Here is a 15,579-nt window from a genome sequence, read left to right on the forward strand (position 1 = left end):
AAAAAATCATGTTTTTATACAAATCTTTAAAAAAATACTTTTAGTCAAAAATGGATGAATTCGGCTCTATTAGATCCCACAAAGAAACCCTTGGGAGGGTGCCATTCGGACGGCAATAAACCAGAGAACTTGACCGTCCCGATTTTACAGACAAACATATCCCACCTATAATAGTTACCCAACCTATGTTGTCAATTCTTTCGTTCACGATAACTATCGTTAGATTTGTCGTTAGCCTATTCAAATTTGGTAATTTTGTCCATTTGGTCTTATAAAGAACTGTATAGATTTTTGGTTAAATTGCACTTACTGTTTACTTAAAAACGGTAATTAACGTAGGAGGTAAAAAAGGAGCAACTTCTGCAATTTTATCAACTATAAGTGAATATTTTGACTTCTGCTAAATCAAAAGCAGATTCCAATAGGTACCCATCATAGAAATGATAGGTACCCAATGCTAAAGTGATTTGTCAAACATGTCTGCAGCATGACGGCAATTTTTTTATTTTTTCCTGTTTTTTATTTTTTTATTTTTTTATTTTTTTATTTATTTATTTTTAGAAAAATGGCTGGCCTACCAGCATGAGACAAACCCTAGAATTAATTGCCGTCCCGATTTCTCATATCATATATGTTTGTCTGTAAAATCAGGACGGTCAAGTTCTCTGGTTTATTGCTGTCTGAATGGCACCCTCCCAAGGGTTTTTTTGTGGGATATCACTTCATTTTTCATCAGATATTTTACTTAAATCTACCAGAAAAGTATAATCAATTTTCTCAGAAAATAATAACGCCATCCACGATCTCACAGTGCAGATTTCTTAGATTTACCATCACAAAGCGATCCCTGAACTCCTGTAAGTGGCTTCAGTTGGAAACTTCAATTAGTGCTGCTTTCGTGCGATATAGGATTGCGTGCAGTCAAATTGAAGGCGTTTTCTCTCTTTTTTTCTGTTTGTTTTTGTGTTTATATTTCTAACTGGTCCCACTTTAAAATCACGAGTGACAGACATTTATTATTGAGGAATATTAATTTAGTGAAATTAAAATCTCACACAAAAAATTTTATGACAGATTCAGTCTAAATTACACAATCACTTATAAACCTACGTACTTTTGTGACCACTTTTTAGGACCTTCCTAAAGTCTTTTGTAACAGTTATAACAACCTGCATAAGTCATGTTGACTGAAAATGCGTCAAATATTTATTAGTTCATGCAACCATGACTGGGTGTATCTAGTTGGTTTGATGAACCAAATTAGATTGAAAGATGTGCACATAGAATGTATTTCTGATCTCCTTAATTCCAATTTCAATACATAGGGCTGAATACAATTGGCTATAATCTTCCGATCGACATTTACCGCCGAAGCTGTAGGTATCTTTGCAAACCAGGAACTTTGAAGGTACCCAATAGACAATATCACATGGCTATGATATTTGAATTAATTTAGGGATAAATACTTAGTAAGTACCTAGGGAGATGAGAAGAACTGATTAAATAAATAAGAGTTCTTCTAAGATATTTGTTTACAACTTACCTTGAAAGTTTTCATGAGAAGTATTCTACTTTGTTTCTCTTTGGTTCATCATTTAGGGTAATCTGATCCGTCTGCAGCAGATTATTCAGTTGACCTCATTAATAAATTTTAAAAGCATCCATAATCACATCGAAGCAAGCTTACATCGGCATTTATCTTTAATCGCCATGCATTTTTGTTGACTTTTTGTTTTTGAACAAAAAGAAGGAGGAACGAAACAACAAAGAGGAACGACGACGGACCGGCATGGAACCAGTCATAGGTCGAATTGAAATCGATTACTATCGATTGATTGATATTTCATTAGAGATCAAGTTAAAAGATTTCGATTGATCGATACATCGATGCTCCCGATCCTTCAAAATTTTGCAAAGCAAATAACTTTTTACAGGGAAACTTTTGAAAGTTCTAATTGCGAAAAAGCACAATGGGAATCCATTACGCATCGATTCATATATGGTGTTAAAGGGTTTTGTTGAGCCGTGAAAGAGCTTTGCCCGCTTAACTGAACATTTTGGCCCAAAAAATGCGATATTAAGTTGATTTTTGTATTTATACACTCTGACGAGGCCAGTATTGTAAGTGTACATCTGAAGCCTTCAATATTAAGTGATAAATCTAATCATACTCTTAACTCTGTATTGTTACTTGTCTGTCAGTTTTAAGGTTTTCTTCTTTATTGCCGTCCGCGCCTCTATCGAGCGCTATAATAATAACAGGAGCATTTCTTGGTACTTTGAAACGAATTGCAGGTCTCTAGCTCGGCTCAGTCCGAGAAATGATTGCCACAAGATGCCTCTTCAAAATCACTTAATTGTGTATTAAGGGGCAGGGTATGCAATCCGCTTAGCACAATTTTTGGGGAAATCTTAGTTTTACATGTACCTACCCATAGCAAAAGTTTCAAGTTGATAGGACTTGAAGGGGAGAAAAAGTTTTCTAGACCGTAGTACCCCCTTAATGTTGATACTTTTTCATCACAATGTTATGCCATATCAATTCACTCCTTCCAAAATTGATTTCATTATTTGGGGATTATTTCATTTTACTTGTACTGCTTTTTAACCGTTAAAAATCTATACCCTGGGAAACATCCAACACGTTTCGCAGAGGAAAAATACAAGACTGCAGAAATTGCCTGATATCTTGATCTTCCAAATGTGGTAGACGAAACGCAAATCTTAATCTGTGAGGCCATTTCCAAAAGTTGTGACTTTTTGTCACTTTTATATTATTTATCTCTTACTCTTTGTTCATTACTTTCAGAGAATCAGGTGAAACGCAGATTTTGCCTTGAAATCGGACATTTTTCAGGCAGACAACCTGGAAGATTGGTTTTGAGGCAAAAGCGCTACTTTTAAAAACGGACAGATTTAGGATATTTTTGCTCCTCTGGTAAAACACGAAAGACCTTATCATACCATCAACTAAAAATAAGTAGCTGAAGGGGGCTAATCAAATCTACCAATCTTATTACGTATCTTATCTGATAGGCCTTCCCTGTAGTCACGCTTTCTCCAGAGATAACAGGATTTTCCGAGAGGAAAATATGGACATAGTTAGTTTCCTATGAGGATCGAAAAAATAAATTGGCTATCAAAAGAAGTCCAGCAATTGTTAACAGTTTCAATACATGGAAAGAATGGGCTGAAAAAAGCCGTGTGAAATCTGAATAGTGTATTTCTTCCAGAAAATACACAAAAAACGATTCTTATGTCTATGGAAAGTTCCAAGGTCTTCTCTTGAAAGACATGGTGGCAGGAAGTTTGTGATAATAAATCTTCGCTCCGCACTCTCCTCAGTAGCTAAGCAGCTAATCAGCAGGTCGCCCAATTGGCAAAAATAGAATCGGTCATAAGGTGCTCACATACTGGTTACACTGGCATGTTAAACGGTATCACATCCATGGAATAACTTTAACTGATAGTATCTAACATTTCTTGGCATGCTAAGAAATAGGAAGATTATAATTTTTCCTCATTATTAACTGATTTTAAGTTGGGAAAAGTTTGGCAAGTAATATTTCCAATGGTCTTTCATAAATAATATTCTTTTATAGCTGATGATGATTGGGAGAGAATTATGTATGATAATCTTTTGCGGACACCAGCTCTCCCTGCTCTTGAAAATGGATCCAATATTTCAGCCCTACCTATAGAGTCATCATCTCAAGAAGCAGGTCCCACTGGTCAGGAAGTCGCTTTGGCGCCATCTGCATTGCTATCCTCAAAATTTCTCGTCAGAGCAGGAACAGGAAGTGAGTTCTCGATTTAATTGTTATTTTAATTGACAGCCTGGAGTTAATTAAATACTCTCAAGTAATATTTTTCTGCAATAAGTACATAGATCTGCATTCTTACCTTATCCTACACCTTACCTATACCTACACTTATAAAAATACAAAAGAAAAAAAAGATTTTAATTTTTTTAAGGGTTGCACAAGGCCAAAAACCAACCCCCGGCCTTGGGCCACATTCTGCTTATTGCCCATTTTGACGAATTTTTTTCACAACATTAAAATTGGGCTAGAGCCTCAAAATTTCACAGTGAGAGCATATGTTAGGGTATTTTAAGGAAAAATTATTGTTGACGTCATCATGCGTTCCAGTTTTTTGCTATAAACCCTCAAAACTTGCTAAAAACGCAAGAATTTCAAGATTTTGTATTTTTGTTTTATGACGATTTTTTCGGCTGACAAAGTTAAATTAAACATGAAACGTACCATTTATCGCATTTTGATACTTATTTTGACCAAAATTCTTACTTCACTTTATTTACCACCCCCCCCCCCCCCTAATTTTTAACCGTAAATTCAGCGGTTCCTAAGTCGCGACAGGTGCATATGATTTTTTTATACTTTTCTCCATTACTCTATATAAAGCTGCTGTTCCCACTCACTCTGCCCCCCCTACATAAAAATTGGCCAAGGCGATTTCCTTTAAAATTGGTACACGCTTAGCTATTGTAATGAGGAGTTGATTAAAATTATTCCCATTCAAATCCGCTGCCCCGGATGCCCGCAAGAGCGAAAAGTTATTTCTCCATATAGTATTACTTTGGAGATACGCGGTTGTTTACGCGCATCGCGCCGAACAGGTTCAATCCTGTTGCGTGACGTCACTGCCTTATAGACGAAATTTAAGGTTTTAGGAGGTATTTTTCGACGAATGTTTGTGGAAATTGGTAAGCGGGGGTATTTTTCTCGGGGGATTTCGAATTTTTGGTCAGATTTTCAAAATTTCCAAATCCAAGATGGCGGCCGGGGCCTAAAATGCTAAGTCGGCTCCTGTTCTATCGATTTTCGTGAAACTCGGTATCCACCGGTATCTTTCGACGAGAAACTCGAATTTTTGGTCAGATTTTCAAAATTTCCAAATCCAAGATGGCGGTCGTGGCCTAAAATGCTAAGTCGGCTCCTGTTTTATCGATTTTCGTGAAACTTTGTATGCAGGGGTATTTTTCGACGAGAAACTCGAATTTTTGGTCAGATTTTCCAAATTTCCAAATCCAAGATGGCGGCCGTGGCCTAAAATGCTAAGTCGGCTCCTGTTTTATCGATGTTTGTGAAACTCGGAGATCCAGGGTACTTTTCGACGGGGAACTCGAATTTTTTATTAGATTTTCAAAATTTCAAAATCCAAGATGGCGGCCGTGGCCTAAAATGCTACATCGCTTCCTGATATCGATCGATTTTTGTGAAATTAGGTATTAGGGGGTATATTTCGACGGGAAATTAGAATTTAAGGTCCGATTTTCAAAATTCAAAAATCCAATATGACGAACGTGGTCTAAATTGCTATCTTGGCTTCCGATCCATCGATTTTTGTGAAATTCGGTAATAGGAGGTGTATTTCGACGGGAAATTAGAATTTTAGGTCCGATTTTCAAAATTCCAAAATCAAAAATGGCGAACGTGGTCTAAATTGTTATCTTGGCTTCCGATCCATCGATTATTGTGAAAATCGGTATGAGGAGGTGTATTTCGACCGAAAACTCGTATTTTTGGTCAGATTTTCAACATTTTCAAATCCCAGATGACGGCCCCGCACGGAAACGCGGCCCGGACTCCTAGAATATCAATTTTTGTAAAACTTGGTGAAAAAGAAGATTAAGACCTAGATGTTGTCTCCTCATCAATGTTAAAAACTGTGCGGGACGGTGGCGGATCGCGGAGCGAGTCGCAAGTTCGTCGCGAAGCGTAGAACCGGGGTCCAGGGGCACTCCCCGGCTAGACGTGTCAGCTCGCAAAGCGAGCTAATCACGACTAGTTAAAGATCATATTTTTATTCATGTTCCGTCATATTTCATTGGTAAGTACCACTTCAATGAATCATTACGTCGATATTTGAAATGTATGAATATGAATAAAAATACAATCTTTAATGGAAAAAAGTATAAAAAAATCCCATGCACCTATCGCGACTTAGGAACCGCTGAATTTACGGTTAAAAATAAGGGGGGGGGGGGTGGTGGTAAATAAAGTGAAGTAAGAATTTTGGTCAAAATAAGTATCAAAATGCGGTAAATGGTACGTTTCATGTTTAATGTAACTTTGTCAGCCGAAAAAATCGTCATATAACAAAAATACAAAATCTTGAAATTCTTGTGTTTTTAGCAAGTTTTTTTTTATTTTTGAGGCTCTAGCCCAATTTTAATGTTGTGAAAAAAATTCGTCAAAATGGGCAATAAGCAGAATGTGGCCCAAGGCCGGGGGATGGTTTTTGGCCTTGTGCAACCCTTAAAAAAAATTAAAATCTTTTTTTTCTTTTGTTAAATCTTATTTTTATAAGTGGAGTTGAGTAAGTTGGAGTATTTAGAGGGTACCATGATTAAAATTCTGAGGTGACCCTCAAAGTGGGACACCCCAGGGTCCACCGACGTCGGTGAACCCGCAGCGAAATGAAGTTGTCTTGGTAAAAATCGATTATCTCGCAAACCAGAGGTCCAAAAATAAAAATTGATGGTTCGTCAGAAAGCTAAAGTCTGGCGTAAGAATATAATGTTGTAATATTGACTTTTTTGTCGCTATCATCCTCCCCGAACTTAGGGAATAAGGGAAACTTAATTTTTTGAAAAAACTATGCATGTTAACATAAAAATCGCTTTTATTTTCGAAGAGCCCGACGGATTATTTTCGTTTTTGGCTTAAATGACAGTACTTACATCCTACTTCAAGCTCCCGAAGAGACTTTTTATGGTCATCGACTTTTCATTTTAAGTTGGTTCAGACAAGCCGTGGAGGGCTCTGACTCATCTTGAGTTCTAGTACCAGGAGGGAGCTTGTAAAAGAAAAAAAAATACTAGGCTGGGTCAGACTAATTCAGGATGATATCAGTCTGACTCAGGGTAGTTTATGAAACATAGCCGGACGTCAGGTTGATTCACTTTTACTAGGGATGTCACGTAAACATTTCAAAAATTCACCCTCCTGGCTTTCAAATCTGGCTGCCATCTTCGCATTTGGAGCAATCCCTTTGACTTGAGTGCTGTTATGACTTCATAAATGAAATCTACGACCAAAATTACATTCGAAATGATACCTCACCACTTCCCTTATCATGCGAACTTTTTAAAAATCCACCCTTTCAAAATTGGCTGCCATCTTGGATTTGGGGTACCCCCTTTTGATCGGGGGACTTTTTTGACTTCACATCTAAAATCTACGACCAAAATTACGTAGGAATTGACATCTCACATGACACTGTATGCGTATGTTAAAATAAATCGAACTCACAGAGGCCTTATTATGGCCGCCATTTTGAAATTTAGGCAATGGGGGGGGGGGGGTTAGAGGCCTTATTATGGCCGCCATTTTGAAATTTAGGCAATGGGGGGGGGGGTTGTTCCGGAATCGAACCGTGGTAAACTTTTGGTATGTTGCTCAATATGACTTACTGAAGACGTTTACCTAGGAAAAGTTTGTTAAGCAATTTGTTCCGGGTGAACCCTCTTTTTTTCGGATTTCTCCTTGACAAACCCCCCAAAAACCTGAAAGTCGTGGATTTAGGGATTTGAATTTTGGGCAATATGCACGAATAGCCACCTACTGGCACTTGATCAATTAACAATGTGTAGGATATGCATTTACGAGCCACAAAAACAGCCTAACTTGACTTTTTCAGCGCCTTGACCCAAAATTCCCGCCAAAAAGCGAAAAATCGCATTTTCTCAAAAATGGCCAAACTACAGATTTCGCGGTTTGTTGTTCCTCAATCAGCAGGCCTTCTAGTTGACATTTCCACTAAAAAATCGCAGGTGGTATGTTGACCGCATTTAATGTGTTTAAAACGTACTGTGGGGTCTGAGGCTTTTTCCTTGCCCTAAATGTAGGGGGGAAAAAAAAAGAAAGAAAAAAAAAGAACAAAAAGACAGAAATCTTAAGAAAATGAAAAGAAAATGGTTATATCATGTCAAGGAAAGCTTTCCTTGACTAGCAACATTGGACGTGATAAGAATCACGAATTCCTGCATAACCTCACGGAGATGATCTAGAATTTTTTTTTTTTTTTTTCGTATTCAGTGAGGCACTACAGTTTGTCTCCTGTGATGGTACCCTGTGTATGGTTTCATTTAGTCTTACGTCACAGCCAGCATTGATTCTTTCGACTACGGTCTTGGGTTCCAAACAATTGGCTGTCCTTGTTGCACTAATGGCGTTTCCCCGTAAGAAACGACTTTCAAATTTCAAAACGAATTTTCGACCTTTTAAACGCCGGGTACCACTAAGGTCACTCCGGAAATCGACTCTAAAGCGTCAAAATTGGGGGGTCCGACCTTTTAAACGCCTCAAATCTACAAATATCACCTGAGTTATCGCAGTTGAAAACAGGTCTAAAATCATCGGTCTGTCTCTCTCTACGGCCGTTTAGCTGTTTACAGACAAGATTGAGGTTAGAATCATCTTGAATTTTTACATTTTTCTCGTAAAAACTCATGATATTCCCTTTTAACAAGTAAAATTTATCAAGAAAAGTTAGTTTCCAGTATCATCAAACTATTTCTATGCGCTCATGGATCGACAGAGTCTTCATTAGTGATGAGTATGGCTTCGTGGTGAAGCATTGCCGTATTACATTCTGCATTTTTTTCAGCATTCACCATAATTAGGACATCCTTAGCAGAAACCAATTTGTCAACAATGAGTCAACTCATAATATGCATGATCAAAGATATTTTATTACAATTGGAATGGTCATCGCCCTTCTAGCCAAAAGACCTGGGAGCGATGAACAGTTGATAAAAGGGGCGTTTTCCACCAGTCAAGGTTAAAGTAAAATGAGCCCTTGACGACTCTGATAGGATTTTTTTTTTGGACTTAAATTTGTCTAATACTTTGGAATGGATTCTGAGAGACTCAAGAAAGGGACTACAAGCCTCAATATTTGTGGAGTTGAGATGTTTTGGCAAAGCTGGCCTTAGAAATAGATCCTGAATTTTATAGCCGCTCCAGCCGCCAAACGGGTGTCGAGTTCCAAAACTGGAGGGGGTGGGAAGATGTAGCAAGGACCAAAAAACAGGAGCCGTACACCAAAAGTTACAATAGGCCACACAAGTTTATTCACAGTGAACAAAAAAAAAAACACAACACTAGATCATATTGGAAAATATCATAAGCCAAAGTAGTTTATCATGAATGAAGATAAGGACCGATTTTACCTGAAAAATTTTGTCTAACATTCTCAGAATTTTGGGAACACAAAACGGAAATTTTACACTCGCTGCCTTCAAAAATGAAGAAACCACCAACGAAATAAAACAAAACAATACACGATCGCAAACGCCGGTCGAGTCGGGACTTCCGGTAGCGCGGGAAGGACTTGGCTATTGTCTCCGACACCTTCCTCATCCGCTTGAGAAAACACGACTGACTTCAGAGACTCTGAAACTCTGAAGCAGCAAAATTCAGTCTCCAAACCACGCTTTCCGAGAATTGCCGGACAGACAGTGCCATGAATCTATCAGGGACCCGCAAAATTTACAAAAACTCTCTCGGGAACAGCGCGGGCCCCTGATCGACTTGGCAGCTTCGCGTGTCCGCCGGTAACCGATGGAAGCGTGGTTCTTAGGCAGTTTTCTCCAAACGCATAAAAGTGTAAGGCAAGCGGCTGCAACGCATCCGCATGTCTTGCTCTGCCGACGTCCCATCTTTCAGTTTCCGCCGCTAGCGTGTGGAAATATTCGCGGCGCTGCCCGAGGAAAACTCCGAATCCCGAAAAAATTCTAAGTTTCTCCCGGGCCGCGCCGCAAATTATGGGCTGGGAATTTGGGATAAAATTTTGCTCAAAGGCAAAATAACCATTTCACAATCTTAACAAACTATCACAGAGACAATTACATCACTTAAATCAAACATAACCCATAACTCATTAAAGAGCAGCAAATAACCTTGGAAGATACCAGGAAAAACAGACTGCCACTTCTTAATTTGTTGTTTCCAAACATAAGAGAGAGTGCTCAAAGATGACCGCAACAACAATTTCTTTGAAGTCTGAACAATCGCAATCAATGTTCTTAAAATTTAATGAATTTGTTGACTTTTTCTCATCTCGATGTATTTACTAGCTTGATCATTCATTACTTCGTCATACTTCCCTGAAAGCAGACTGAGAATGTAGCTAGAAAAAATTAGGTTTTAATCCGCTTTTGTTATTCTGGTGCTACTTTTTGCTTTTGCTCCAGCAAGAATTGTGACAGAAAATCTGCAATGCTGCTAATCAAAATGAATTGATTTTTAGTTTTATCGTCCACTTATATTCTGCTTAAGAATCATTAAAGACACCCCTGCTCAGTTGGAATGAGTCCCTAGACATTAGGTGTTCTTTTTATTTGTTTAGGCTCTGGAGGAAGCTCTAGCAGTGGCTCTAGTAGCAGTAACATGCCATCGGGAAATCAGGCTGCAATCGAGATGGCACCTCAGCATCAGCAAATGATGATACCAGTTATTGGTAATGAGGTGGTTCCGCTACCTTCCACAAGCACCAATACTGAAATGATTCCTCGGTTGCCAACTTCACACCAAAAAACTGGAACACGTAGAGCAAAGGTAAGCTCTTTAAGACAATCGAATTCTCCCTTTTATTTAGGTATACTGTCAATTACCTTCGTTAGCACAGTGAAATTTTGATGACTTAGGGGGTCAAGAGATTGGTGATTTTGTCCTACTAAAGCTAATTCCCAAGTATAGCCAATTTCAGTTGAAGTAGGATTTTTTTATTGAAAAATACATTCGTAATTTAAAAACATGTTCTGCCAGTACTTTTGTGTTGTTGACCAATGTTGTAACCAGGGAGTGTCCCTAGAAATCATTAAATCAAATAGTTAATCATGGCTGATAAAAATTACTGGTTGTGGCACTGTACAGGGTGTTTCAGACCACCCGTACCAGGCCTTTTTCTCGGTTGGTTTAGGTTGTACGAAGTCGGAGACCGCGGGGTTGAATAGGGAATTGACCTCAAGGAATCCGAATTTTGTGGTCCCGAAACCCCCCCACCCTCCTTGGGGGCTAAAGGGGGGGTCACGATGCTAAAAGTCACGGTTTCCGACCGAATTGCGGATCGACCGCATCAGAATTGAAAAGCACGGAAAATTTCACGTGGAATTGACCCCTAAAAATCCAAAATCGGACCATCCAAGGCCCAAAAATGATCCCCTAAAGAGGGGACAGTAAGGTGAGGTTGGGTAACTGGGCGGTGGGGTAACTGGGCAGTACCCTCTGTATTTCTACCAGATTAGTGCAAAAATTGTTTTCACTGTTGGCATACCTTCATTATGACGTAAACCATCTAGAACATGTAAACATAACTTCAAAAAAAAATTTTATGGTGAATGGTGAAGTGCCGAAAATTGGACAGCTTTTTTTTCAAAACAACGCCGGAGGTGGTCCCGAAAAGAGCCTCATATCTCACTCCCAGCAAGTATTTTATTCAACTTTGACAATTCTTCTTCATGTATGATGTATTTGTGTAATGCGTGAGTAATTACAACGTAATTGGATGAAAATACTGGCTGCAAAGGGTTGATGCCCAGTTACCTTGAAAATTTTCCCTTTGTGGGGTAACTGGGCACCCACCCCAAGGTAACTGGGCAGGTGGCAGTGGTGGCACCGGCCCAGTTACCCATTGCAAGGTTGCTGTGCTTCGGTGTTTGTTTACTTCTGAAAATGTCAAAACTAATTGACTATTGTGGACTTTTAAGTGCCAAAGACCAATAATCAGGGTTCCCAGCACACTAAACTTCTAACTTAAGTCAATTATAGCATAACTTAAGCATTACTTAATTACATTTTTGCCGCTAACTGTTATGACATCACTTTTAACGACTTAAACATGGTTATATAAATTCAAATGAAATTCTCTGAAACCCTCATGAGAAGGACATTCTTTTCTGGCCAATGAGAATTACAAATAATGCCCCCCTTAAAAATTAAGGGAACTTTTTGGCGCCTGACTATCCCAGATCAGCCTTGCGGCTTACCTAATTTTTTTTCATTTTTTAAAAATGTATCATGCTTAATCTCACTAAAAGTGGCCAAACAGTGTCCTGGTATACAATACTACTTTATAAGTAGTAATACAGAAAGTTCTAAGCATTTATCTACAAGGAAACAATTTTTTTTTACCGTTATTCAATTCTCAGATTTGAGGGTTTTTTTGCCGCTAACTGTTACGACATCATTCTTAACCACTTAAACATGTTTATATACATTCAAATGACATTTTCTTAAACCTTCATGAGCAGGACATCACTTTCTGGCCAATGAGAATTAAAAATAATGCCCCCCTCAAAAATTAAGGGGGGGTAGTCCAGTTACCCCACGACGTTGGGTAACTGGGTGAAAAAAACGGGAAATTTTTGAAAATTTGTGGGAAAAAATTGAAAGATGAAATTCGACTTTTGACTCTTCCTACATTTAGACAAGGTGTTGTACTTACTAAAAAAAATTTAAAAGTAGCCTCCACTGTCAATATAATGATGGGAAAAAAATCATGAAGTTGAAATTTTGACATTTTTCTCCGAACTCCTGCCCAGTTACCCAACCTCACCTTACCCCCCTCCATAATTTCTCTTTGGTCTCAAAATTGACGTAAATTCTCCAGAAAAAGACGGTTTCCCAGGTAATCGACCTCGAGAAATCCAAATTTCATGGTCCCGAAGCTCCTCTAGCCCCCCTTGGGGAGTAAACGGGGGGGCCCAATTTTAAAAATCGGGCCTCCTTTCCGAATCGCAAATTGATTGCATCCAAATGGGGAAGCAGAACACATTTACATCTTAAGTGACTCCTAAGAGCTCTAATAGACCTCCTGAACGGCAGAAAGTAACCCCCTGAGGAGGGGGGCCTCGCCTCCGCCTAAAATTTCTCAAGATTCCTCAATGGTCGCAAAATTGACGTCGATTTACCAGAAAAAGACGGTCTCCCATGTAATCGACCCCAAGGAGCTCAGGGAACATGAAATTTAGAGTCCTCGGGGTCGATTACGTGGGAGACCGTCTTTTTCTGGAGAATCGACGTCAATTTTGCGACCATTGAGGAATCTTGAGAAATTTTAGGCGGGGGCGAAGCCCCCCTCCTCAGGGTGTTACTTTCTGCCGTTCAGGAGGTCTATTAGAGCTCTTAGGAGTCACTTAAGATGTAAATGTGTTCTGCTCCTCAATTTGGATGCAATCAATTTGCGATTCGGAAAGGAGCCCCGATTTTTAAAATTGGGCCCCCCCGTTTACTCCCCAAGGGGGGCTAGAGGAGCTTCGGGACCATGAAATTTGGATTCCTCGAGGTCGATTACCTGGGAAACCGTCTTTTTCTGGAGAATTTACGTCAATTTTGAGACCAAAGAGAAATTATGGAGGGGGGTACTGTCCCCTCTTTAGGGGATCATTTTTGGGCCTTAGATGGTCCGATTTTGGATTTTTAGGGGTCAATTCCACGTGAAATTTTCCGTGCTTTTCAATTCTGATGCGGTCGATCCGCAATTCGGTCGGAAACCGTGACTTTTAGCATCGTGACCCCCCCTTTAGCCCCCAAGGAGGGTGGGGGGGTTTCGGGACCACAAAATTCGGATTCCTTGGGGTCAATTCCCCATTCTACCCCGCGGTCTCCGACTTCGTACGACCTAAACCAACCGAGAAAAAGGCCTGGTACGGGTGGTCTGAAACACCCTGTATATCCAGGGACCCAATACGTAATTTAAAATGATGAAGAGGCCCGAGGTCAGCTGATATGTATTAACATATTTACATTTCTTTGAGTCTGATTTAACAATGACAACAAAAAAATATTTTAAAAAAACTAGAAACACACACACACTCACACACACCCTCTCACACACACACCCTCTCTCACACACACACACACACACACACACACGCACACCACACACACACACACACACACACGAGTACCCAAAGAAGTGCTGAAACCATCACCTAAAATCCTCAAATTACAAAAAAAAAAAAAAAAAAAAAAAATGTATTTGCTCCTACAAAAACCCTCAAATTACAAAGAAGGAGTTTCAGCCAAGGGTTAAATCGAATCTCGAAATAAATTGAATCTCTCGCTTCATTTTCCTAAAAAGAGGAAGGACAAGCAAAAGCCAATGTTTCCAAACTAATTTGCTAAGTGGCTTGGCCTCATCACCACAGTTGAAAAGAACATTGAAACTGATTTTAAGTGATTTTACTGTTCCCGAAGAGTCTATCAGAAACATGCAGCTCCTTTTCGTTCAAGCCAAGCTACAGGAGGTGGGAGATTATCAGGAAGTTTGCAAAATCTAATGTCAAAATCTGTTGAATAGGTCGAGGAAACAATTTATGAAAGAAGAGCCTTGTGCTCTGTTTAGTAATGATTGGTCAGAACTCGTACTATTGGGAGTGTCAAATCATCAGAAATGCCACTATGTGTTCCTCACTGAAACTACCCATGACTGCATACTGACTATCATTTAAGTAGAATTACTTTTATACCCTAAAATATTGGCAGTAATACTGGTGTGATAGCAACTCTCAAATTGAAATCGAGTTTTCGTCAAAATTGATCTGATACAATTCAAATGAAATCCTTGATGCTGCTTTAACAGGGAAACTTGTCTCATTTATATGGAAACTAGATATATGAGAAAGCTGTATGTGCGCAACAATTGATGTTGTTTCAGACAAGACAGTTACCAAGAGCATTATTCTGCCAGAGAGCCAATGAGAGCAGTACTCTAAAGTAAAATTCCCCTTTTCCTTTTTTGCAAATTTCTAAATTTAATATTTGTTTGTTGTGTGTCCAAAATGCAACCTTGAAAGCATGCAAAAGATAGAACTTTCGGCTGTCTTGCCTAACACTAGCCTAACATGAAAATGAAAAAGACCCTTCATGTAAAGCTGAAAAATAAATTCGTCAATGTTTCATGGATTTCTGAGAGTCTGTCAGATGATAAAGGCGATTTGATTCAAATAAAGGTTTCTATCAATAATATTTTCTTCTCATATGCTACTGAGCCCACTTTTTGAAACTTCAGCTTTGCTCTTATGGCTCTTGGCTACCATGGCAGAATTAGCAACCCATTGATTATTTCCTATCGCTTTCCTTTCCTATCTCATTGCAGGGTGCTCCATACTTGGATGGCACCAAAACACCATCCGGAAGCATAGTAGTAGAAGCAAATGAAAGCATCATATCGTTGCTTCTGAAACTTCATTCACATCTCTCTGGTGCTCCTGATTCATTTCTTCCGGATGTAGTGGAGTCCTCCACTTCAGGAAAGCCGACGCCTGGAACATCAGGAGCGTCAAGCAGCAGCAGTAGTTGCCAGTCTCATCTCAAGCAAGAATCAAATGATTCTCGAATTGGAGATGGTCCCTTTTTCATTGCCAAAGTTCTGAAGAAGATTATGGAATTAGATGAGTTGTGCAGGTACATAACTAGAAGTTAACATTTCAAGTCTTTTTTGTCTCCTGCTACGGTTCCCTTTTAAAGTGCCGCTTATAATATGAATGTTCGCACGATCATTCAATAAGTTGCATTCCCATCTTCTAGAAGCTATAAAAGTGGACTA

General features: G+C 39.1%; 1 protein-coding gene across 1 annotated transcript in view; it reads left to right on the forward strand.

Annotated features, from left to right (window-relative positions):
• Ubr3 (Ubr3 ubiquitin ligase) overlaps nucleotides 1-15,579 on the forward strand; it is a 92,589-nt gene that overhangs the window by 39,917 nt on the left and 37,093 nt on the right. The window contains 3 exon segments of the mRNA XM_019048775.2: nucleotides 3,603-3,800; nucleotides 10,378-10,586; nucleotides 15,130-15,437. Of these exon segments, the coding sequence (XP_018904320.1) occupies nucleotides 3,603-3,800; nucleotides 10,378-10,586; nucleotides 15,130-15,437 (715 nt within the window).

This window comes from Bemisia tabaci, chromosome 2 (genome assembly GCF_918797505.1).
Source record: "Bemisia tabaci chromosome 2, PGI_BMITA_v3".
NCBI classification, from domain to species: Eukaryota; Metazoa; Arthropoda; class Insecta; order Hemiptera; family Aleyrodidae; genus Bemisia; species Bemisia tabaci.